Genomic DNA, 25,618 nt, shown 5'->3' with positions numbered 1-25,618 from the left:
AAGAAAAATAAGCTCTGTGATGTGTCCTCATTCATAGAGAATCTTGCCTCACAAGCACAGCCTGGCGCCCAGCACATATTAGGGAGCTTACTGCATTTCTACTTGATTCTAAGCTTTGTATAAACTGGAAGCAGAAGTTACCAATCACATGTTTGCTTGTGTTATGGAAACACATCACCTGAGAATTATGTTAAGTCTCAGATTATCAAAGGTAATACAGTGAGGGTCTGACTGAAATCCTAGGTGTTATTAAATGTATGTGGTTCAAGTAGGTATTCTAATCAAAATGGAGAACACTCATAGTATGTCACACTTCTCCAGTGTCTGAATGGCTTATGGAAAATGGGAGGCATGGCATGAAAGAAACTCAAACATGTTTCTGTATCTTCTGTAATTATTAAAAATTTGGTCAAAGTCATACATAATTATCTACCATGTAATGATCTGGGGTCTTGAAAACATGAAAGAAACCCACAAAATGTTTGATATTTGATTACCCAAGTGAATAACAATAAATTTCTATGATTCATTACATTATCCATTCTAGCAGGAAATAAACTAAAACTTCTATCAAATGAGAATGAAAAGCACTCACTGTATTCAATCATCATGTGAACGATGTGGAAAGGTGCCCAGCACACGGCAAAGAGAGCCACCACTGTCACCATCATAATGACAGCTCGCTTCTTCTTCCTGGACCCATAAGGATACATTGTATTAGTTAACTTCTTGGAAAATTTGTCACATTGATATCAAAGTTATTCAAGTTTGAGCCTAAATTTCTCCACCATAATTTTTCAAATATTAATAAAGCTCATGACAGGTTAATTGTGGGCTGTTTCTCATTTTTCCCATTTCCCTATGTTTCTCATATTATAAACATCCTTATGATGTGTGCTCATAATAGGTCAAGCACTTGGCTAGATGCTTGGTGTGGATTATGTCATTCATCTTCTCAGTAAGCCATTTATGGATGCAGAAACTGAGGCACGGAGAAGTTTATGTCACTTGCAAAGTCGGATGACCAGTAAGGTATTTAAACTGTAAGGGGTAGAGTGGCCTTAAAGTTATACAGCTTAACTTCAGTATTAAGCTCTTATTCCCTTCATACTGAAGAGCATTCTTCTGAGGAAGTGGGAGAGCTAAATCAGCAGTAAATCCCAAGGTGCTCAATAGTCCAGTACCCACGCTGACAGGGAGGATTGCTTCATACAAACTGGGCACCAGAGGTCGCTGCACACTTGAAAAATGAGACAATTTCACCAAACCACAAAACTCCCTTAGAAGGTTTTTGTTTTTGTTTGTAATAGCCATTCCACGTAGATTATAAAATAAACATATGGACTACAAGTGCCATATCAGTAAATTGTGTTTTATTTTTATTAGTAGTGAATATGTTCAGAAAAGAAAGCTTTTAGTGTTATATCAATAATAATAATTTAAAGTAAATAGCATACACTGACCACCAAAGGATTTCCATATATATCTCGTGCATTTGAGCATCACTTTTGGGTAGGAGGAAGTGAGGATGGATTTTTACTAAGCTCCTTGCTACATAGGAGGAAAGCAGGAGCCTTAGTCCACTCCATGTGGCTGGTGAGTTGTGGGGAAGAGAAGACCACAACCCTTACCCCCATGTCATGCTGACATGGAGATGAAAATGTAACAATTTTCCAAATTTTCTAAACTCCTGCCATACCTAAAATCTCCAAAGTTTAAAGTCAGCCCATGTCCTAAACATGAATTACAAATGGCACTTCGGCTAAATTTCCCAGGAATTGAGAGATTTCTAGCACCTGCTCCTTCAAGCACAACTAATTACAAATATTTTAAACAGAGGTGAATATTTCATTAAACGGACCTGGTTATTTTTGACATTTCTTTTCCATGAATAGTTCGAAGCACTGAGCAATCCCCCACTCTTTTCTTTATCCAAAGTTCATAGCCGATTTTACTATACAGGATAAGCATCAGCAAAAGAGGCAGGAGGAAGAGGATGACAAGGATGAAGGTGGAATAGATTTTCTGGTGTGCAGGGCTGGCCCACTCTTCCAAACAGCAGACATGTTCTTTTTCATATAAGAAGTCGTACTTAATCTTTGATACAAGAACAATTCAGTTAGAGGAACCAGAGTCAGCATGGAAAGAACAGAAAGCAGTTAACTACCATTGTAATGCTGCATTTTTCAGATCCTTACATATTTACTGTGGGGACATATTTCAAATGAGAAATATTTTTGATTGTTCTTTTGTTGTGAAGTGTCGTTTTTCCTTTATTCCTTACATTCTTAATAGTTTTATACTTTCTTTTCTATTTTAAAATGGAATTGAGGGCAATAACCTCTTTATTTTATTTTATTTTTTAATCTCCCACAACTTTTTTTCAATTTGGTAAAAGAGAGCTATGCTCTTTGACCAGAGTATGTATGCAGAGAGTACAGATGAAGAACGTTGCTTTCCAGGTGGAGAATACACTACAAATACAACCACCAAAGTATTGTATGAAAAAAATATTTTGTACTTGCATGCCAGCTAGTTTAATGTTACATTATTTTGCTTCCTCAATTGTTGAAGAGACAAATTTTGGCAAGGCATCAGATATCTCTCAATTGATAGTACTGAAAGCCTGTATTTTGTTACAGCTATTCCAGATTGGAATGATCAGGTTGTTTGCAAAGATTTTAGAAACGTAACTGATAGCTTTAAGATCCGAGATGAACAAGAAATTGAGATTCAGAGTATTGTCAATCTACAAATATTCAGACTCAGCTCTGAGCCTGATAATGTCTACCTCAATTGAGGTAGATATCTTACAGAAAGACAATGTCTCCTTATTAATATTATTTCTGACCGACTCATGAGTTCAAAATATTATTAATAGCAGTATTAATAATAACAGCAAATGTTAATAAAGGACAAACTTAGAGAAGCATATCAAGAGTTATTTAACTGGATAATAAGAAAAAAAGAGAATTTAGCAAAACTACTGCTATTTTGGTCATTTTAGAGCTTTCCAGATGAAGAACACCTAGGTCTTAGACATATTTTTGCCTTCATTCCTGCGAATTTTATCATCAATTGTTAGTCAGTTGAATTGGGAAACAACCTTTCTGGTATACTCATCAAAGTTAAGAAAATTCAAGCTCTGATCAAGGTTGTTCTTTACAAATACAGTGAGGGATGAAAACACTTACTGAATAATAATTTCAAGATCCAAACTCCCTGGGAACCGGATATAAAGTGAAATTCAATCTGACTCCATGGAGGAAGAGCCCACAAAGGCACAGCCATGGGGGCAACACACTGGCACATGGTAAGGCACAAACTACCCCAGCAGTCTCCAAATAGGTGCATGTTGCCCTGGAGACAAGCACAGACTTTCTGAGGGCACAAGGCAGATGGCTTTAAGGGAGCCAATTTCAGATCTTCTCTTAGCAACTGCACAGTCCTCTAAAATTCTGCTACCTCGGGGTGCCTGGGTAGCTCAGGCCTTAAAGTGTCTGGCTCTTATTTGGCTCAGGTCCTGATCTCGGGGTCCTGGGATCGAGCCCCCCTGTCAGACTCTGTGCCCAGCGCGGAGTCTGCTTGGGATTCTCTCTCTCCTTGTACCTCTGTTCCTTCTCCCCACTCATGCTCTCTAGCTCTCTCTAAAGTAAATAAATACAATCTTTAAGATTCCACTGCCTTGGAGAAGCCTGAAACTGAGTGTTGTGCTCTCTCTATAGTCTCAGTTTCTTGTTTCTAATCCCTCTTCTCCCCAGCTACAAAAGCCAGATCTCTTACCCAACCACAGTCTTACTATGAGGCACTGAAAAAGGAGGTGGCTTGAATTACTGATGTCAGTGAAGCCACCATGATCAAGAAACCATAAATACATGACAGGGCTTTGTGCTTTTCCCTGTATTAAACACATTTCTATTCAGGGTAAAGCTTGGCATTAGGAAAAAGTGTTTTGACAGATGTTGAGATGCTGTGAATTTACATTTTTCATACAGTGAAGGGGCAGAAGTAATGACAATTTTAATTTTACCACCTCGTTGCTTCCATCCCCTGAAAAATTGTCAAATACATCACTCCTGAGAGAGAGCCCGGTGAGAGCAAAGCAAAGAGAACTTCAGTGGGTGGAAATGGTGACGTGTGGGTGCTTCGTTTCACCCAGGTGAGACATCCAGGCTTTCTGCATGCTCACACACACTCTCTCTAGTAGAATTTTAGGAGTGAGAAGGTGGTCACGGGATGCATATTAATAGATTTATCTGGTATGAAAAATGAAATCACAATTTTTCCTGACAGAAAGCAAATCTGACTTGGCTGATTGGTGTGACAGTGAGGACTGGCTTTGCCCATTTCATATGCATTTTCTACAAGCTGAATGAGTTACATATTTAAACTATATTTAGAGCAGATGATAAAATAAGTTTATTTAAAGAAACAGACAAATACCCTGTGTCTATGGGCTAGGAATGGACCCCTCAAATGACTACTGGATTGGGTCACTTAGGAGAGGACTCCACTGGTACAGGATTCCTGTTAGGATAAGGGAGAAAAGAGCTGGCCACATACAGTTGTGTGTGGAAGCTAGAGGGGCATGATAAACAGCCTGCTGGAGAAGGGAATAGCAGTCAGAAGCCTCAGTGATGTTATCTTTGAAAAACCCACAAGTAAAGACTTAATTGTGAGCAATAGTCACGGGCAGAGGGCACTGACACCAGGGTACACCTGCCCCTTCCTCCCCTCACCTTTCTCACCAGCTCCCAAAGAGCCAGAGGCAGTCCATTGAACGGGAAGGGAGAAATGCGCAGTAAGGAAGGGGAGGTAATGCGGATTATGTCCCTTTTCCATACTGTAGGATTCTAGACCTAAAATAGCTTAATCTGAGGGAAGGGGTTGTTTTGCTTTGATTGAAAGTATGGATTTATGTGGTTGGGACACTGGGCTGGGCATTTAACCACAGAACTAACACTTTTGTTGTGACTGAAAGTGACCAGAGGAATGTTGCGCTTTGAACGGTTGGAAGAGTAACAGGGCCTACCCAGGGCTTCATCCACAGCATTGCATCAGAGTACTGGGAGGTCCTCGGGTCACATTTTTACAGGCAGCAATGGACAGAATAAAATTACCTTCTGCTCTCACCTATGGAGTCCGGCTCATTCAATACACAGGTTACATAAAAAAATTAAGTCATGTTTTCAATGTACCCTTGCCTGAGAGCTCATTTGTTATCCTTGCCATTGGACACCGCACATCCAATCCAGTTTCACATTTGCTTCCGTCAATTTAAAAAGGTATAAAAGGATACATGGTTTAAAAGATTATCTTCGTGGTGTGTGAACAACGCCCTACTGCCTTTGAACACTACTATCTGGGCTAGATCGTGTATGCAGGACACGTTGAAGTATGTATGCCCCACTGGCGAGACTGGGTCACCAAAAACAGCACCATGCTCCCTCCACTGTGAATCCCCATGCAATGCTGGGCCCATTAAATAAAGGTGTGAGGGAAGGAAAGAGGTCAGATAAGATGATCCTGGCATACACCCTAATTCAAATTTCAGTTTGTCAATGTATGGGAGATGAATAAGAAAAGATTTATGAAGGAGAATCAACTAATAAGCAGATAATCGATGACAATTTTTTAATGTGATTCAAAAATAAAAGAAAAATCTAGAGCAACCACTGAACTCTTCAAATGCAACAAGACACCAGAGGCCACTTGGAAAGGCATGCTCAGCTTGCAGGAAAATGTAGAATGTGACCCTGGTTAATTTTCTTTTAAGCATTAAAATCTTAATAATACAAGATCAAGGGAGAGTTAGATAAATGGGGGAAGGGGAGGATCTTAAAACAAATTATTTTATTCCACTTGAATAATTTCCAGTGAAATAATTGGGATCATACAAATTTGCAGGAAGAAATTGGATTATCACTGAGAGGGCTGGGAAAACTTTCAATAACATGACTATCAATCCCAGTCCCAATCTACCTCAAGACGTTGCACATGCCACATGGGCGATCCAACGATGACTGCCACCAGCCAGACCACACCTGCCAAAACATTACAATCATCAGAATATGGCTCCAACAGCAAAGCAAAACACATGTATGCTTATGAATAAAGCAGATGCTCTGAACATAAAGACTCCTTATATGCAATCATATTTGCCCTCAAGCAGAGCAGGGGTCTACCCATTCTCATGGCCACTCTTCCATCATCTTCAAAATTGCTGGTGGAACAGTCTTCTGAAACATTTTTAAATGCTTAATTAAAACTTCTTAAAACAATAACAATAAAACTCCTGAATAGTGTTTCAGTGACTTCAAGATAAAACCCAAAACCTTAACCTGGTTTCTGGGGTTCTCTCATTTGCCTCTCTTTCCTCTTACATTTCTGTCCATGTTCTTCAAAACAGCATCCTTTACTGAGGAATGTACAGATTTGCTTTCAGTCCCTGTATCTCAGAATGCATTTGAGGTGCTCTGACACTGTCACCCCAGATGGCACCTTATTCCACTCATTTTCCAGGACTTGACTCAAATGTCACTTTCTCTATGGAATCTTTGAAGGTCGCCATCATTTCCAAATAGAACTGATCGCTAATTCCCTGTTGTCTCCATGTGCCCTCTAGTCATTTGTTGCCCTTAGTCATTTCTTCTCAACTTCATCTAAACTCACTGAGTCAAAGACAATGCAATTTACTTGTTTTGTTTCTTTGTTTCCCCAAACAAGAGTCCAAGGATAATTCCTGGCCCTCAGTAGGTGTTGATCAAGCATCATAACATGAGTATTATTTCCTTATTAACAAAAACAAACACTTAAACATCAGAAACAAGAGTGCTCTTTCCAAATTCCCCATCCACCATGTTTTTGTTGAGGGAATTGCTTTAGTGATGTGTCCTGAGCCAGGAACAAAAGAGAGTCCGAACAGACTAGTATAAGGCCAAAACCAAGAGACTCAACATCAATTCTGAGAGCAATTTCTCAGCTCAAATTTTTCTTGTGCTTTCTGTATTGAGTAGAAAACAATCTATTGCCTTGGGTTTCAAGAAACTGAGACTCACTTAAGCTATAGCTGGGGCTTATTATAAAGAAACACATGAACTGGCACTGTCTATAGAGAGTCAAAGATTTAAGATGGTTTTAAGACTCACAAATCAATCTCTCTCCACATTGCCATACACATCTATTCTATTCTAGTCCAATCACTATCTCATATTATATTAAGTCCAATCACTTCTCCAATCTTTAGTAGAAATTCTGGAGGAATTGAGTCTAATTGGCTTAATTCATTGACAGTCCTTCTGTGTCTACTACCTGTTCTGGGATAGCAGGGGCAGGGTTAGATTTATATTACTGGTATAATCTGTGAAATCTTGTGGGCAAGTGAGTCTAGCAGGTCATTGCTGATGTCCTGGGGGCAAGGCAGTCTCAGCGAGGAGGTACTGGGCATGAGGACAGGGCTGGTTCCCAGTGTAACAGAGCTAGAGAAAGATGTCAGGCAACACTGCATGCAAGCCCCATAGAGACAGGAGACTCCTTGGTTTAAAATCCTTTCTGTCTCCCATGACTCTTTCGAGTAGAAATTGCCTTGACTGCCTGTTATTGACTTTGCCTTCAGATCCTTAGACTCTCTACTTCTCTTTCCTTTTTTAATAACTTCCCTCCTCCACATATTCCTTTTTTCACCCTCTTTCCACATCCACACACACCTTTCAGATTTTTCGAAGGTAGAAAGATGTCAATTATTAAAAGCAACGAAGCCTTTGAATTCCTTGTAGGGAGGATATGCCATACATTTGAAACTAACTAAAACTAATGAATATTTTTCCTGTTGATTTATCTGTTTATTTCAAACTATGTAAAATGGGTTTAGCATTGCAAAGCCTTCAGGAGTTCTTTCTGTAATTCTACTCTCCCATGCTGGCTGATTCTTACAGCAGAAATAAACGTTTACTCATTCCTCTCAAGTGAGATATTAGTAAAAATTTCTCTTTGGTTATCGCATTAGTTGCTCCCTCGACCTCTCATTGGTGAACTGTCATACATTCAAACCACTGGGAAGCACATTAAGATTTTAAATGCTTTGGTTATAATGATCAGATAGAGAAATTCTTCCATTTTACTGTGCTAGGCTTTAGGACATCACCTTGAGCTCGCCACTTATCAGGAGGTACCTGCTCATCATGACTTGTTCACTCAGGAATGGTTACATAAACCTGAGGATTCAGGAATGCCTGAGCAAAATTATGAAGTGGATAGAATTTGTGCTCATCAGGCACCTCTAGCATTCAAAACCCAGGGTTCTCATGAGTCCTCTGAACTTCTACTATTGTGGCCTCACCACTGGGGTCACCTCTGAGCAGCACTCCAGTTCTCTACCTTTCTGAAAAGCATCTTTCCTTCCCATATCAAAATCTACCTGCTCTAAGAAGGGCCTCTTACCTGAGGATGACAGTTTACAAATCTAACAAATGTTAATGTGATAATGCCACTGAAGGGTGATCTTAAATTAGCTAAAAGTAGTGCTTAAAAGGTTAAGACTTGAACTGAAGAACTAACTCTGAAATGCAAAATTTTAAATGTGGGGGTAGGCCTAAAGGAGAAAAGGAGCCAAGGTCTAGGTAAATGGGAGAGGTCTGAAATCCTGAAGTTACCCCGTGATGCCTACAAGCTACACCCGAAGCTATTTGTGTGGTTCATCAACACAGTTCACTTTGAAGAAATTCAGTGTGCTCTGTAATAAAGAATGGCCATACTGCCACTGGTACATCCTCACCTAGCATGGTGAAAGCCCTTCTGTTGGTGTACTGCCACTTCATTTTAAAAGGATGCACAAGTCCCTGGTGCCTTTCCACAGCAATGCAGGTCATGGTGAGAATCTCTGTCATGATAGCAGTGGACTGGACAAATGGCAGCATCTTGCAAACGAAGGCACCTGCAAAAAGAAAGAGGACAGTCAAACATCAAGAGGGAAAGTTTTTCTGTGTTTCTGTAATTGTTGCGGTTAATTAATTCTGAGCCTCTGTTCAAAAGTTTTATGACTATAATTACATTATAGATTCAACATAATTGAGAAAGGTGGAACTGGCTAACATTTTCTCTAAGTACCTAAATTATAGGTGATTACCTAGAAGAGGACAATGAAAAGGCAAGTAAATATCTGGTCATTGATAATAGGCAGGAAAAAAAATCAATGTGAGTCTTGCTGAAGAAAGAGCAAAGGCAGTCTCCTAGAGTCACAACCACACAGTAATCTTTGATTATTTTTTCCTTTTTGGTTCTCTGTCAAATCATGACAAAGGAAGAATTCTCACCGAAGACTCCAATCTCTTCTTTTATTTTTTAGTCTCCTTTGATTTTCTGTCTACAACCTTATGTGTGGCTTACATCATTATACTCTTAACTGATTTCACTTTCTCCAGTGCAAAGGCCTCAAACTGGTGGCTCCTGGGCAAGATTAGGTCTACAAACATGCTCTGCATGATTTACACAATATTCTTGCAATACGTGAATACATCATCAGCATTTGAAATGTTTACACTACTTGTCTTGCCCTGTCACCATTTATTTGTAACGCTGATTTGATGTTTCTGCTCTTGAATCCATCTTACTCATGGCTATCAAACTCATTACTCTTTTTATCAGATAATCGGAGCTCAGGGAATATGAAAAGTTGGAAGAAACCTCAGAAGTCATGGAATTTTCAAGCTCTCTCCAAAACCAGAAATCATCTTTTCAGCTTCTCTCACAGATGCTCTGCCAAACTCTGCTTAACACACCTGCAGAGGAGACTTCCTGGCCAGCATACTCCCATCTCAAGCTGATGCTTTAGGTTTTTGTTGTTGTTGTTTTTCCTTCTTCTGCTTAGAATATTCTTCCCCCAGACAACTGCCTCCCACCCTTCACCATGGTCTTTGCTCAAGTGCCTCTTCAATGAGGCTCATATGCTCTGACAGCATATCCTTAACTAAGGTTTGCCCCATTCCCCTTCCACCTCCTCTCATCCCTTGGGTCTTATTTTACTCTTTTCCTATAACTCTTTCACTAGAGAAAGTGCTTTTTAATAGTTCTACCCGCTTCTTCCAGTTTCGCTTTCTGAAAGTTTCAGAACTAACCAACTATCTTTTCCAAACCTCCGCTCTTATATTCAAAAGAAACTTTCATGTCATTCCTAGGTCTTTTCTTTTCGGATTGTCCCTGCTGTTCTTCATTTGACATGATTTTCAAACTTTCAATTCCTTGGACACCTTCCAAGGACTTCCTCTTGTTAGTAAACACGTGGTTAGGAAGGAAGGAAACCTACCATCCTCAAGATGCAGTCTGGCCAAAGCAGAAACTGCAAGATTATATTGCCTCCTTGGGTCTGAACACCCTCTTCTGTGACTGTAACTAAAATTTACATCAGTCTTTGATGTTAGAATTTTTACATGGTTGGTTTCCATTGCACTTGAAATCAACTTGGAATAAACTAAATTGGTCTAATAGAAAACTACTGTTTTTTAAAGAAAACTTTTGTTAATCCAAGATCTTGTGACTAAGGAAAAAAAAATGTATGTAGATATCACTAGATATTCCCTTTCTAGTCCTTTTTGGAAGCTTCCAATTTCAATCCAAAAGTCATTCACACTCACTCTTATCCTCTGTTCCTGTTCCCCAAATCCCAACCCTGTTCAATGTTAAGGCCTTTCCTTATCTAGCAAGATAGTTTATATGCTAAGTGCAGAAATTTGCTTTCAATTCTAATGTATTTCACTCTTCAAATACTGATCACACTGTGAATGAATTAAATTAGCTTAAATCCTGTTTTGGATGTGACACTTGAATAGAGGAATATATGAATAAATTATTCATCTGAATGTTTCTCCTTTTTTTGTTTTTGTTTTTAAATCTGATGAGTTCTTCTATTCTTTTAACCAAGTTGTTTATAAAAAAAAAAAAAAAAAAGTCTGACAGGCTGAGGTTAAAGAAACATCAGAAAAATTTTCCATGAAATAAACATAGACTCATTATCAGCACAGCTTAGATATAACTATCCAAGCAACTAAGAATTATTATGGTAATGTTATTTACTCTATATAAATATATTATATTTACATATGTTATATACATTTTATACATATATATTTATATACATTTATATAAGTAGATAAGACTACATTCACTGTAGTCTTATCTCATGGTAGTGTTATCCATCTCAAATATATTCATTTTGTCTATCATAACAGCATGGGAAATTGGTCACCTGATTCTGTGCTATCAGGACACATTGTGATCCTGAGTCACCTGATTCACTCTGAGCCTTGATTTCATCATTTGTAAAAGGGATTAATAACACCCATCTGTCATAAGACTGAAGTGTGTGCTTTATAAAATCACATAAATACCCAGTACAGATGTGTTACTTAATAAATGAAAGTTCTGGGGCAGCTGGGTGGCTCAGTGGGCTAAAGCCTCTCCCTTCAACTCAGGTCATGGTGTCAGGGTCCTGGGATCGAGCCCCACATTGGGCTTTCTGCTCGGCAGGGAGCCTGTTTCCCCCTCTTTCTCTGCCTGCCTCTCTGCCTACTTGTGATCTCTGTCTGTCAAATAAATAAAAATCTTTAAAAAAAATTAAATGAAAGCTCTTTTATCATCAGACTACCTGCATAAAAAAATTGAGGTAAATTTGATATGTTTAGAGCTAACAGATTTTTTTTGTGAATAGGTTCTAAACTACACATAAAAGGATAGCTAGTTTTATAACATTTCCCAGATAAAGATAGTGCAGCTCAAAAAACTCAAGTGATTTGCCTACATCCACACAGCTGTTTATTGACAGATGAGGGCATGTGACTAGGTCATCTGAATCTAGTTCTTTTCTCCATGCCACTTTCACTTAACTTAATGCACTCGTGCTATGTGGCATAGATTTCTTGTCTCATAAGTGTTTAATAATCTTATTTTATAATCCACTTGAGCATTTTGCACCAAGTTGTACTAGTTCTATAATCTGTCCTCTTATCCTTTTAAGGCACCCAGATAGCATTAGCCTAACTCATTATTTCTGACATTTCTTCAACTAATATTTTAAGAAATTACAGAAAATGTTTTCTTCTTTTTTAAAAAAGATTTTATTATTTATTTGTTTATTTGCATGTGCAAGTGTAGGGAGGGGCAGAGGGAAAAGGAAAGAGAGAATCTCAAGCAGACTCCATGGGCTGAGCATGGCCTGGATGCTTAATTAATTGAGACACCCAGGTGATACTGACAGTGTTTTCTTGATCACACTGCCGAGTTTCTTCAATGTTATGGCATGGTACTTATTTAGGCTAAAACTTTGAGTTTTTTAAAAATAAGTAAATAGATGCTCTTTTCCTATTTACTGTCTTATCTTGGATCTTTATTTTCATTCTAACCATTTTTGGTATGCTCTTTTTAAATTTGGACATTTTTTCCCAAGGTTTAGAAGACTAAAGTAAAATAGGCATTGAAGAGATTTTTTTTTTTCCCCTCTGTCTTTCATTAAATTTCCAGCCCTCCTTTCCTTTTTCAGCATCTTATTCTGGTAATCTCTCTAACAGCACTCTGGCCCTTCCTAGGACAAGGCACACAGAGGTATTCCTTGTAGGTTCTGCCTATCGCTTGGGGAGATTCTCAACTCAGAGGTACAGAACCCTTGGGGATGATTGGGTTTACATGACTGAAATAATGCTGCCTGAAATAAAAGAGGGTTGTTTGGTATATAACAGTCACTGTAACAGACATTCTTTGATTTATTTTTCATTTTTTCTTTCTTTTTATTAATTGAAATTTTTATGAGATAATTATAGATTCACATGCAGTTGTAAAAAATAATACAGACATATTCCTTGTGTAGTTTTTCCAGTTTCCCCCAATGGTAACATTTTGCAAAATTACAGTAAAATATTACTACCAAGATATAGACATTAATATGATCTGCTGATTATATTCAGATTTTCCAGTTTTGCTTTAAGTCTTTTCTGTGTGTGTATGTGTGTTCTATATGATTTTATTACTTGTGTAAATTTAGGTATTTGCCACAACAGTCAAGATACTAAACAGTTCCAACACCCTCTTGCTGCCTTTTAATAAGCACACCCAAGGCCCTCCTGCCTCTACCCATCCCTGTCACTAACTACAGGCAATCTTCCATTTTTAATCTGTCTTCCATTTGTAAAATTTTAAAATTTCACAAATATTACATAAAATGAGTAAAATAATAGATAATCTCTTGGGACTGTCCTTTTTTTTCTTTTAGCACAATCCCCTGGACACTCATCCAAGTCTTTGCACGTGTCAATAGTTTATTCTTTTATACTGCTTACCAATATTCTCCAGTTTGTTTAATCACTCATTCATTGAAAACATCTGGGCTACTTCAGTTTTTTACTACTACAAATAAAATAGTTATGAATATTTGTGTACAGGTTTTGGTGTGAATACAAGTCGTCATTTTTCTGAGACAAATGTCAAGAATGTAATTTCCAGGTTGTATGATAATTGCATGTTTACACTTATAAGAAACTGTTAAACTATTTTCCAAAGTGACTGTATCATTTTGTGTTCCTATTGGCAAAGTATGAATTACCCACTTTCTTTACAGTCTTTTTTATTTTTTTGTCAAGATCTATTTATTTATTTGAAAGAGAAAGAGAGAGAGAGTGAGGGAATGCACAGGTCGGAAGGACAGAGAGAGAGGGAGAGAGATCTAAAGCAGACTCTGTGTTGAGTATGGAAACTGACATGGGACAAAATCCCGCAACCCTGGGAACATGACCTGAACAGAAACCAAGAGTCAAATGTGTCACCCAGACACCCTAGTTTCTTCATATTCTTGTCAATATTTAGATTTGCCATTTTTTAAAATTTTAGTCACTCTGTTAGCTGCAGAGTGTTAGCATTTTTTTTCATTTCTTCTATTTCTAATAATACTGAACATGTTTTCATATGTTTCCTGTCTTCATGTGTGTCTGTATATTCTCTTAGATAAAATTCCCTTCATATATTTTGCTGTCCATTTTCTACAAAAACTGCCTTTTTATAACTAAGGTTTAAGAGTACTTAATATGGGGACAGCTGGGTGGCTCAGTTACTTAAGCTACTGCTTTTGGTTCAGGTCATGATTCTAGGGTCCTAGGATTAAGCCCTGTATTGGCTTCTTCCCCTCCTCCTGCTCATGCTTGCTCCCCCTCTCATTTACTCTTTCTCTTTCAAAGAAAAAAAAAGAGTACTTAATATGGATCTAGATGCTAATCCTTTATCAGACAAAAGATATATGCTTTACAAGTATTTTCTTCCAGTTTAGCTTATCTTTTCATCTCTTCACCAGGACTTTCACAAAGTATTTAATTTTGATGAGGTGAGTTTATTAATTTTTCCTTTTATGCATTGTACTTTTGGTTTTAGTTAAGAACTTTAAGAACTCTGTGTCCAATCCTGAAGATTTTCTCTTTTTTTTTCTATAAGTTTTATAGTTTGCATATACATTTAAGTCTATGATCCATTTTGAGAAAATTTTAATATAAGTTGTGAGAATTAAGGAGTTCTTGTGTGTTTTGTTTGTTTCTTTTGGGCTACGAATGCCAATTGCTCCAGCAACAATTGTTGAACAGGTAAGTCCTTCCTCCATTGACATGCACCCTTGTCAAAAGCAGTTGGGCATATACATATAGATATATTTTTGAACTCTCTATACCATAATGTCTTGGTTACTTATCTACATGGGAAGCTTTAATATCAGTTAAAGGGAGTCCTCCCACTGTATTCTTTTTTGTTAAGGTTACTATAGCTCCAAGACCAGCAAATCACACCTGGTTAAATATCCAAACACTCTCCACTCCTAAGAAGGACTAACTCTTTAGAGGATGGGCTAGTAGGAAAGAGCAGCCAAAGTGCAACAGCAGAGTGCACACAGCATACACCAGAAACACATCCTGAAGTTTCCTTTATTGTTGTTGTTATTGTTGTTTTCCTTTTCTTTCTTCTTTTTTTTTTTTTTAAACAAAACAACAAGACAGAGAGATTCATCCCAAAAGGACTCACAGCAAGGGATTTAATCAATACAATATAAGTAAGGTGTCTGAACTAGAATTCAGAACAATGATTATAAAGATACTGGCTGGTCTTAAAGGGAAATAAAACTATTAGATCACAAAGATAGATTCAGGGAACTCAGCAATTCCATAAAATGAAATAATATTCAAATTATAGGAATCCCAGAAGAAGAAGAGTGGGAAAAAGGGACAGAAGTTTTATTTGAACAAATTAGAGCTGAATACTTCCCTAATCTGGTGGAGCAAACAGATATTCAAGTTCAAAAGGCATAGAGAACTCCCCTCAAAAATCAATAAAAACAGGTCAACACAAAGACATATGATAATGAAATTTGCAAATTACAAAGATAAAGAGGAAATCCTGAAAGCAGCGTGGGACAAAAAGGTCCTTAATCTACAAGGGTAGACATATAAGGCTGGCAGCAGATCTGTCCACAGAGACCTGGCAGGCCAGAAAGGATTGGCATGATATATTCAATGTGCTAAATGAGAAAAATATGCAGCCATACTTTATCCAGCAAGGCTGTTATTCAGAATAGGAGAGATAAAGAGTTTCCAAGACAAAAACTAAAGGAATCATGAACACTAAACCAGCTCTGCAAGAAATATTACAAGGGACTATTTAAGCATAAAGAGATGCCAAAAGCAATGAATATGGGGGGTAGGGAAGGGGTGCCTGCTTGGCTCGGTCTGTTAACTGTCTGCTTTCAACCCAGGTCATGATCTCAGGGTCCTGAGATTGAGGCCACATCAGGTTCCCTGCTCAGTGGGAAACCTGCTTCTTTCTCTTCCTATGCCTGCTGCTCCCCTTCCTAGTGCTTTCTCTTTCTGTGTCAAATAAATAAATAAAATCTTAAAAAAAAAAAAAAGACCAAAAATGGAGACAATCTACATGGACTTTATAGGTAACATAATGGCAGGGAATTCATATCTTTCAATAATTACTCTGATTGTAAAGGACTCAATGCCCCAATCAAAAGATACAGAGTACCAGGAAGGATTAAAAAAAAAAAGACCCATCAATATGCTGCTTATAAGAGACTCATGTTAGATCCAAAGACACCTTCAGATTGAAGGTGAGGGGGTGGAGAACTATTTATCATTCCAATGAGATCAAAAGAAAGCTGGAGCAGCCGTCCTTATTTAGATAAACTCAATTTTAAACTAAAGACTGTAATAAGAGACGAAGGACACTGTGTCATAATAAAGGGGTCTATCCAACAAGAATATTTAACAATTGCAAATATTTATGCTCCTAACTGGGGGCAGCCAAATGTATAAAACAATTAATAACAAACTTAAAGAAACTTACCGATAATAATACAATAATAGGAGGGGACTTTAACACACCACTTACAGCAATGGACAGATTATCTAAGCAGAAGATTAATAAGGAAACAAGGGCTTTGGATGACACACTGGACCAGGTGGACTTAATAGATATATTCAGAGCATTTCCTCATAAAGCAACAGAATACACATTCTTTCCAAGTGCACATGGAACATTCTCTAGAATAGATCACATACTAGATCACAAAATAGGACTCAACTGGTATGAAAAGATTGAGATCATACAATGCATATTTTCAGACCACAATGCTATGAAACTTGAAATAAACCACAAGAAAAAACTTGGAAGAACTACAAATACATGGAGGTTAAAGAATATCCTACTAAAGAATGAATGGGTCAGCCAGGAAATTAAAGAATAATTTTTAAAATACACAGAAGCAAATGAAAAAGGAGCAAGAAACGTTTCAAAATCCCAACCTAAACTTATACCTAAAGGACCTGGAAAAGAATAGCAAATAAAGCCTAAATGCAGCAGAAGAAGGGAAATAATAAAGATCAGAGCTTAAATCAATGATCTAGACATAAAGCAAACAAACAGCAGTAGAGCCCATCAATGAAACTAAGAGCTAGATCATTGAAAGAATTAACAAGAATTGATAACTCCCTAGCCAGACTTATCAAAAATAAAAAAGAAGGATCCAAATAAATAAAATCATGTATTAAAGAGGAGTGATCACAATCAACACCACAGAAATATAAACAATTATGAGATAATATTATGAGCAATTATATGCCAACAAATTAGGGAACCTGGAAAAAATGGATGAATTCCTAGAAATGTATATACTACTAAATTGAAACAAGAAGAAATAGAAAATCTAAACAGACCAATAACCAGGAAAGAAATTTCAAAAAGAGGTTTCAAAAATCCCTCAACAAATAAGAGTCCAGGGCTAGATGGCCTTCCAGTGGAGGCTTACCAAACATTTAAAGAAGAATTAATAATCTCCTCCAGTCCCGTCCATATTGATACAAAAGTTGGGTATTCATCCTTTTTATAGAGGTATAATATTCCATTGTATATATGAACGACATCTTTATCCATTCATCTGTTGAAGGGCATCATGGCTCTTTCTACAATTTGGTGATTATGGCCATGGCTGCTATGAACATTGGGGTATATATGGCCCTTCTTTTCACTATATCTGTATCTTTGGGGAAAAAAACCCAGTGGTGCAATTACAGGGTCATAGGGTAGCTCTATTTTTAATTTCTTAAGGAACCTCCATGCTGTTTTCCAAAGTGGCTGTACCAACTTGCATTCCCACCAACAGTGTAAAAGGGTTCCCCTTTCTCCACATTCCCTCCAACACTTGTTGCTTCCTGTCTTAATAATTTTGGTCATTCAAACTGGTATAAAGTGGTATCTTAATGTGGTTTTGATTTGAATGTCCCTGATGGCTAATGATGATGAACATTTTTTCATGTGCCTGTTAGCCATTTGTATGTCTTCTTTGGAGAAGTGTCTGTTTATGTCTTCTGCCCATTTTTTGACACGATTATCTGTTTTTTGGGTGTTGAGTTTGAGGAGTTCTTTATAGATCTTGAATATCAGCCCTTTGTCTGTAGTGTCATTTGAAAATATCTTCTTTCATTCTTTGGATTGATTCTTTGTATTGTTGACTTTTTCCTTTGCTGTGCAGAAGCTTTTGATCTTGATGAAGTCCCAAAAGTTTTTCACTTTTGTTTCTTTTGCCTTTGGAGACATGTCTTGAAAGAAGTTGCCATGGCCGATGTTGAAGAGGTTACTGCCTATGTTCTCCTCTAGGATTTTGATAGATTCCTGTTTCACGTTGAGGATTTTTATCCATTTTGAATTTATCTTTGTGTATGGTGTAAGAGAATGCTCAAGTTTCACTCTTCTATACATAGCTGTTTAATTTTCCCAGCACCATTTATTGAAGAGACTATCTTTTTCCACAGATATTTTTTCTTGTTTTGTTGAAGATTATTTGACCATAGAGTTGCAGGTCCATATCTGGACTCTTTACTCTGTTCCACTGGTCTATATGTCTGTTTTTGTGCCAGTACCATGCGGTCTTGAAGATCACAGCTTTGTAGTAAAGCTTTAAAATCAGGCAATGTTATGCCCCCACCTTTGTTTTCTTTTTCAACATTTCCTTAGCAATTCTGGTTCCATACAAATTTTAGGATTGTTTGTTCCAGCACTTTGAAAAGTGCCGGTGGGATTTTGATCGGGATGGCACTGAAAGTGTAGATTACTCTGAGCAGTTTAGACATTCACTTATTTGTGGAGCACAAGGAATAATATGGAGGACATTAGGAGAAGTAAAGGAAAAGTGAATTGGGGAAAATTGGAGGGGGAGATGAACCATGAAAGACTGTGGACTCTGAGAAACAAACTGAGGTTTTTGGAAGGAGGAGTGTGGGGGGATGGGTGAGCCTGGTGGTGGGTATTAAGAAAGGCATGTATTGCATGGAGCACTGGGTGTAGTGCATAAGCAATTTCTCTTGGAACACTGAAAAACTAAAATAAAATTGAAAGAAAGAAAGAAAGAAAGAAAGAAAGAAAGAAAGAAAGAAAGAATACCTATTCTTCTGAAACTGTTCCAAAAAATAGAAATGGAAGGAAAACTTCCAAGCTCATTCTATGAGGCCAGAATTACCTTGATCCCAAAGCCAGACAAGCATCTTAAATATGCTGAGTCTTCCAATCCATGAGCATAGTATGTCTCTCCATTTACTTATGTATTCTCTGACTTCCTTTATCAGCATTTTATAATTTTCAGCCTATAAGACCTGTATGTTTTGTTTTGTAGTATACTTAAGTATTTCATTTTCCCAGGATTAATTATAAGTAGTGTTATATTTTTCATTTTAGTTTCTGAATGTTACTTGTTATATGTAGAAATACCACTAAATTTTGTACACTGATCTTGTATACTGTGACCTTGCTGAATTCACTTATTATGGGAGTTTTCACTAGATTCCTTGGGATTTTCTGTGCAGAAAATAATGTCATCTGTATTATTTCTTCCTTTCCAAAGTGCATGTCTTAGATTTCCTTTCTTTGTCTTTGTGCAGTGGCTTGAATTTTGAGAGCTATGTTACATAAGAGGGGTATGAACAAACATCCTTACCCTGTTCCCAATCTTAGAACAAAAGTATTCAGTCTTTTACCATTAAATACAGTGTTACTTGTAGGTTTTTACATTTTACTTTTTACATTTTATCAAGTCGAGGAAGTTTCTATTTCTAACTTGCTGTGAATTTTCATCACGAATGGTACTGGATTTTGTAAAATGTTTTTCCTCTGCCAAGTGCTAGGATATATATGATTTTTCTTCTTTAGCTGATTACATTGATTAGCTATGGCAGATTACATTGATTATTTTAATAAATTCTGAGTCAATACTGAGTCAGTCTTATATAAGTACGATAAATCCCACTTAATTATCTTTTTTATATGTTGTTGGATTCTATCTGCTAACATAGTAAGGATTTTTGTATCTAAGTTCATGAAAGATAGCAGTCTGCAGTTCTCCCTTTATTGTACTGTCTTTCTCTGGTTGATTTATCAGTGTTATAAAGGCCTCATAAAATGGATTAATAATTGTTTCCTCAGCTTACATTTTTGGAAGAGTTTGTGTAAAAGTAGCATTAATTCTTTAAATGTCCCACAGAATTCTCCAGTGTAACTATCTAGGCCTGGAGACTTCATTTTGGGAGAGTTTCAGCTGCAAAGTATTATTTGGTCACTTTCTTTTTAAAAATGTCTTTAAAAAAAATTTTTTTTAGATTTTATTTATTTGAGAGTGACCAAGCAAGAGAGAGAGCACCAAAGGGGGAAGGGAGGAGGAGGGGCAGAGAGAGAGAGACAGCAGACTCCCCACTTAGCAGGGCACCCAATTTGGGGCTTGATCCCAGGATCCCAGGATCATGACCTGAGCTAAAGGCAGATGCTTACATAAGTCACCCAGGCACCCCCCAAAAATGTCCTTTAAATCACAGAATTTTGAGCATATGGTTTAAAATCAGAAGGGCTACAATTTAAAAGAATAGGTCTCTATTCACCCTTGCTCACCTGCTGTTCCCAATGTCTCCTTGTTTTTAATACTTCTAGTGGTAACTTCACATTTTGAAAACAAGTTGTTTTAGATAGCCTTTCTTCATTTATGGACTTTACCATGATATATATTGACTTTCTTCTGAGATAGATGAACTTTTGGTCCACTTTTATCACCTCTTATTCCCTCTTCCGATAGCTTTTAATTTTCTTATAATAGCACTCTTCAATAACTTCTTTGGAAAGGTTATGGGAGATTATTTCCTAAATTCTTGCATGTAGCTTCCTCTATCTTAGACTCATAGAGAAATATACTTAAACCCCTATTCACTGGCCTATCAACTTCCAACAGTTTATCTTCTTCCCCACATTGCAAGATAGTGATACCTCACCTTCTTCCTCCTTTTCTTTTATCTTCTTCCTTCAAACTTCTATCAGCTTGCCTTTACATTTACTTTATCAACCAGGACAGCTTTTCATTCTGTTTCATAACCATATTAAGTCTTCTGGACTTGACCTACATTTTAATTATAAAAGATTAAAACTATAAACAGCATTTTCATTATTATGACTAAATACTATGACAAAGCCAATATATATGTTGCAATGTAAATACATTTCTCTTTCTCTGATTTTATAATTAAGATCCTTATTAATTTACTTATTGCTCTAAAGTATGCCATATTTTAATCCAGGCCGTAACTTTCTTGCAGAAGAATTTTGTTTATTTAATTTTTCCTGGAGTTTTTTATTGCATTTTTTTCTAGTTGGAAGAAGAAACATGTACCTTCTTTCAACACAGTCTAAGGGTTTATCTTATGAGCTTTGGAATTACTGCCCAGGTTTAGATCCTGGATCTACCATTAGTTGACTGTGAAACCTAAAGCAAATTATCTTACTTCTTTGTGTCTTGGGTTTTCTTATCTTTAGATGATGATAATAGTACTTATCCTATATAGCCATTAGAAGATTAAATGAAATAATAAGTATAATGTGCTTAGGATAGTGCCTGGCACTATGTGAAAGTGCATTCATTAATGTTAGCTACATTTATTGCTGTGATCATCACCATCATTGGCATCCTCATCATTTTTACTATTCTATCTCAACTTTTCACATTAACATATTTACTCCAAATCAGTCACAAATGGTGTTGGGAAAACTAGACAGCAACATGCAAAAGAATGAAACTAGACCATTTTCTTACACCATGCATAAAAATAAACTCAAAATGGATGAAAGACCTAATTAAATGTGAGGCAGAAAACCATTAACCTCCTAGAGGAGAACACAGGCATAACCTTTCTAATATCGGTCATAGCAATTTCTTACTAGATGTTTCCTGAGACTAGGGAAACAAAAGCAGAAATGAATTATTGGGACTTCATCAATATTTGTTCTTTTAAGATTCTTCTAGAAGACTACTGACTCATAATTTTTTTTTTGATTTATTCATTTATTTTAGAGAGAGAGAGAGCATGAATGGGAGGGGCAGAGAGAGAGGGAGAGAGAATCTCAAGCAGACTCTGAAGCCTGATGTGGGGCTCAAGCTCATGAATCAAAGCTGAGATCACAAGCTGAGCCAAAACCAAGAGTCAGATGGTTAACTGACTTTGTCACCCAGGTGCCCTTATTGACTTCCAATTTTAATGACTGAAGTTTTTAATTTGTTGTTTTTTTTAAAGACTACTGTCTTTATTTTTATTGGATTCCTTTTCCACTGTTTCTTCAATTTCATGGGTTCTTATTTCTTATGTTTTGTGAAAATTTTTTCAGGTAATTTCTTCAAAGTAATGATTTTAAAGTAAGCTCTTTAAGTTCTTGCATATCTGAAAATGGCTCTAAAATGACTTGAAATTCAAATATCACCTTTCTTTGGAATATTGAAGACCTTGCTTTATTGATTCTTAGAATGAATGTAAAGATTGTCCATCTGATTTTTTTTTTTTGTCCCTTACAAGTCCTCCTTTACTATTTAGAAGCTTTTGTTGACCTCTTTGTAATTGGAATTCTGAAATATTGTAGGAAAATGTTGAAGCATATTTAATTTTTTACTCTTTGTTTGGCCTGTGTGCACCTTTTGAATTTTGAGACTTCTAACTCATTTATTTCTGTGCTTCCTTTTGTGCATTTTTTGTGGAACTCCTATTAATCAGATTTTGGAATTCCTGGGTTGATTTTCCTATGCTTACTACCTTGGTTTATATGAATTTTTTGCTTTATTAATTCTCTTTGTCAATTTGCTCATATTATGGAGATTCTCTTGTCTTTGTCTTTATATATGAATTACATATTAATACATATTAATTACATATTATTACATATTAATTCAACTGTCCTATTTTCACTTATAAGAACTTTTTCTTATTCTCAAAAGTGTTTATTTTCAGAGACACTTCTCGTGATTTATGAAGTCAGTATCTCCTTAAAAGCAGCCATCTCCCACTCAACATTAGTAACTCATTCGTGAAAAGAAGACATTCTGTGTGAAATGTGCACTGGTAGCCTATTTCTCATTACATAAAAAGCCAAATTAAACTCCCAACACATTTTGACTGTAAGTTGTAACTAAAACACAGTAAAACCATCATTTACCATATAAAATATTTAAAATAATGCTCTTGGTAGAAAAACAGAATGGTTGTTATCGAACTGTTTGCATGTATGCTGCTCTGTATGCAGCATTTTCATGGTGTGTCATAAATATTTCTTTTCCAACAAGGCATAGCAAATAGCAAACATTAATAAATATATTAGAAAAGTGAAGGTAAATTTTTCCATAACAAGGAGACAAATACCTTGGATGTCCCATTACTTATGAAGAAAGGAACAGCCCGAAAACTTGAAAGGGGAGGGGTGTTCAGGTATAATCATTGTCATTGGTGTTGCAAAGTGATGTCATGGGTAAATGGGTTGCAAAGGTACTATTTCAGGCAAACTATGAAACTCAGAAGCTTACAGATTCCTTATTGCTTTAGTAGGGAGTGCTAAGTGGATTTTCGGGGAGGCAGATGACACTTTAGGATGAAAAACCTCAGAATGGAGCTTTATTTACTCTCTTATAGTTCATGTTTATAGAATTCTTTGCATGGTGCTATAAGAAATATCAAGCAATTATATCTCCACTTCCTTCAGAGATAATTACTATCATTGTATTGTATAGCCTACAAATTATTTTCAGCAAGTAATATCTAGGGGTTTAATTATATGCTTTCTAGGTTACTATAATGATTAACTTTTCCAGCTGATATTCTTTTTTAAAAAATTATTTATTTATTTATCATAGAGAGAAAGAGGGAGAACAAGCAGGAGGAAAAGTAGAGGGAGAAAGGGGCTTGATCCTAGAACCCTGGGATCACTACCTGCCCTGAATGCGGATGCCCAATGGACTGAGCCACTCAGAGGCCCCCTAAATGATATTCTAAACAAGTTCAGTACTTGTAATTTGTCAGCATGACATTTAAAGAATTCTTCAACATTTTCATTCACGTCTTCTCAAAGCCAGACTTCTCTGCAAGAGTTAACAAAGAGTTGCGAAGAATGGCTCAGTTGCAAAGAATGTATAAAATGATGTAATGCTTCTCTCAGTGTCAGCAACATGTGGCACACACATCCCTTTGTGGACACTAGGCATGCTTTTCAAAACATCTATTTGTTTTTTATGTTCTACCAACTATATTTGGAATATAGCTCAAGTTTGATATCCAGGATCTATAATGAACTCAAACTCAACACACACAAAACAGACAATCATAACAGAAAATGGGCAGAAGATATGGACAGATACTTCTCCAATGAAGACATACAAATGGCTATCAGACACATGAAAAAATGTTCATCATCACTAGCCATCAGGGAGATTCAAATTAAAACTACACTGAGATATCACCTTACACCAGTTAGAATGGCCAAAATTAGCAAGACAGGAAACAACATGTGTTGGAGGGGATGTGGAGAAAGGGGAACCCTCTTACACTGTTGGTAGGAATGCAAGTTGGTAAAGCCTCTTTGGAGAACAGTGTGGAGATTCCTCAAGAAATTAAAAATAGAACTTCCCTATGACCCTGCCATTGCACTACTAGGTATTTACCCCAAAGATACAGATGCAGTGAAAAGAAGGGCCATCTGTACCCCAATGTTTATAGCAGCAATAGCCACGGTCACCAAACTGTGGAAAGAACCAAGATGCCCTTCAACAGGCGAATGGATGAAGAAGATGTGGTCCATATACACTATGAAGTATTATGCCTCCATCAGAAAGGACGAATACCCAACTTTTGTAGCAACATGGATGGGACTGGAAGATATTATGCTGAGTGAAATAAGTCAAGCAGAGAGAGTCAATCATCATATGGTTTCACTTATTTGTGGAGCATAACAAATAGCATGGAGGACATGGGGAGATAGAGAGGAGAAGGGAGTTGGGGGAAATTGGAAGGGGAGGTGAACCATGAGAGACTATGGACTCTGAAAAACAACCTGAGAGTTTTGAAGGGGAGCGGGGTGGGAGGTCGGGGTACCAGGTGGTGGGTATTAGAGAGGGCACAGATTGCATGGAGCACTGAGTGTGGTGCAAAAATAATGAATACTGTTATGCTGAAAATAAAAAATAAATTAAAAAAAATAACAATTTTTCTATGTAGGGGTGCCTGGGTGGCTCAGTTCGTTAAGTGGCTGCCTTTGGCTCAGGTCATGATCCCAGGGTCTTGGGATTGATCCCTACATTTGGCTCCCTGCTCAGTGGAGAGCCAGCTTCTCCCTCTGCCTCTGCCTGCTGCTCTGCCCACTTGTGCTCTCTCTCTATCTCTCTGTCAAATAAATAAATACAATCTTTAAAAAAATGAATTTTTCTATGTATTATTTTGTTTAAAGTGTTTTATTAATTTGGGGGACATAAGTTTTTCTTATGTAAACATCAGCTTAAATATTATGGTACTGAATGACGCATTTATTGTTGAAGCTTGAGACTTCAAAACAAATAAGAGTATCTGGGTGACTCAGGTGGTTAAACATCTGACTCTTGATCTCAGCTCAGGCCTCCATCTTCGGGTCATGAGCTCAAGCCCTGCATCAGGTTCTACATCCTACTTAAAAACAAAAACAAAACAAAACAAATGCTAATTCTACTGGGAAAATATTAAATGAGAAAAAAATTTTCAGGATATGTCTGTAAATATGAAAATACTAC

At 36.9% G+C, this 25,618-nt stretch overlaps 1 protein-coding gene across 1 annotated transcript in view; it reads right to left on the bottom strand.

Annotated features, from left to right (window-relative positions):
* Positions 1-25,618, bottom strand: part of QRFPR (pyroglutamylated RFamide peptide receptor) — a 68,629-nt gene that overhangs the window by 23,111 nt on the left and 19,900 nt on the right. The window contains exons 2-5 of the mRNA XM_059169320.1: positions 8,774-8,932; positions 5,983-6,044; positions 1,862-2,097; positions 596-693 (exon numbers count right to left, since the gene is read on the bottom strand). Of these exons, the coding sequence (XP_059025303.1) occupies positions 596-693; positions 1,862-2,097; positions 5,983-6,044; positions 8,774-8,932 (555 nt within the window). The remainder of the gene's footprint in view (positions 1-595; positions 694-1,861; positions 2,098-5,982; positions 6,045-8,773; positions 8,933-25,618) is intronic.

This window comes from Mustela lutreola, chromosome 1, assembly GCF_030435805.1.
Source record: "Mustela lutreola isolate mMusLut2 chromosome 1, mMusLut2.pri, whole genome shotgun sequence".
Classification (NCBI taxonomy): domain Eukaryota; kingdom Metazoa; phylum Chordata; class Mammalia; order Carnivora; family Mustelidae; genus Mustela; species Mustela lutreola.
Note: the sequence above shows the minus strand (reverse complement) of the source record. Positions and strands in the feature narration are given on the sequence as shown.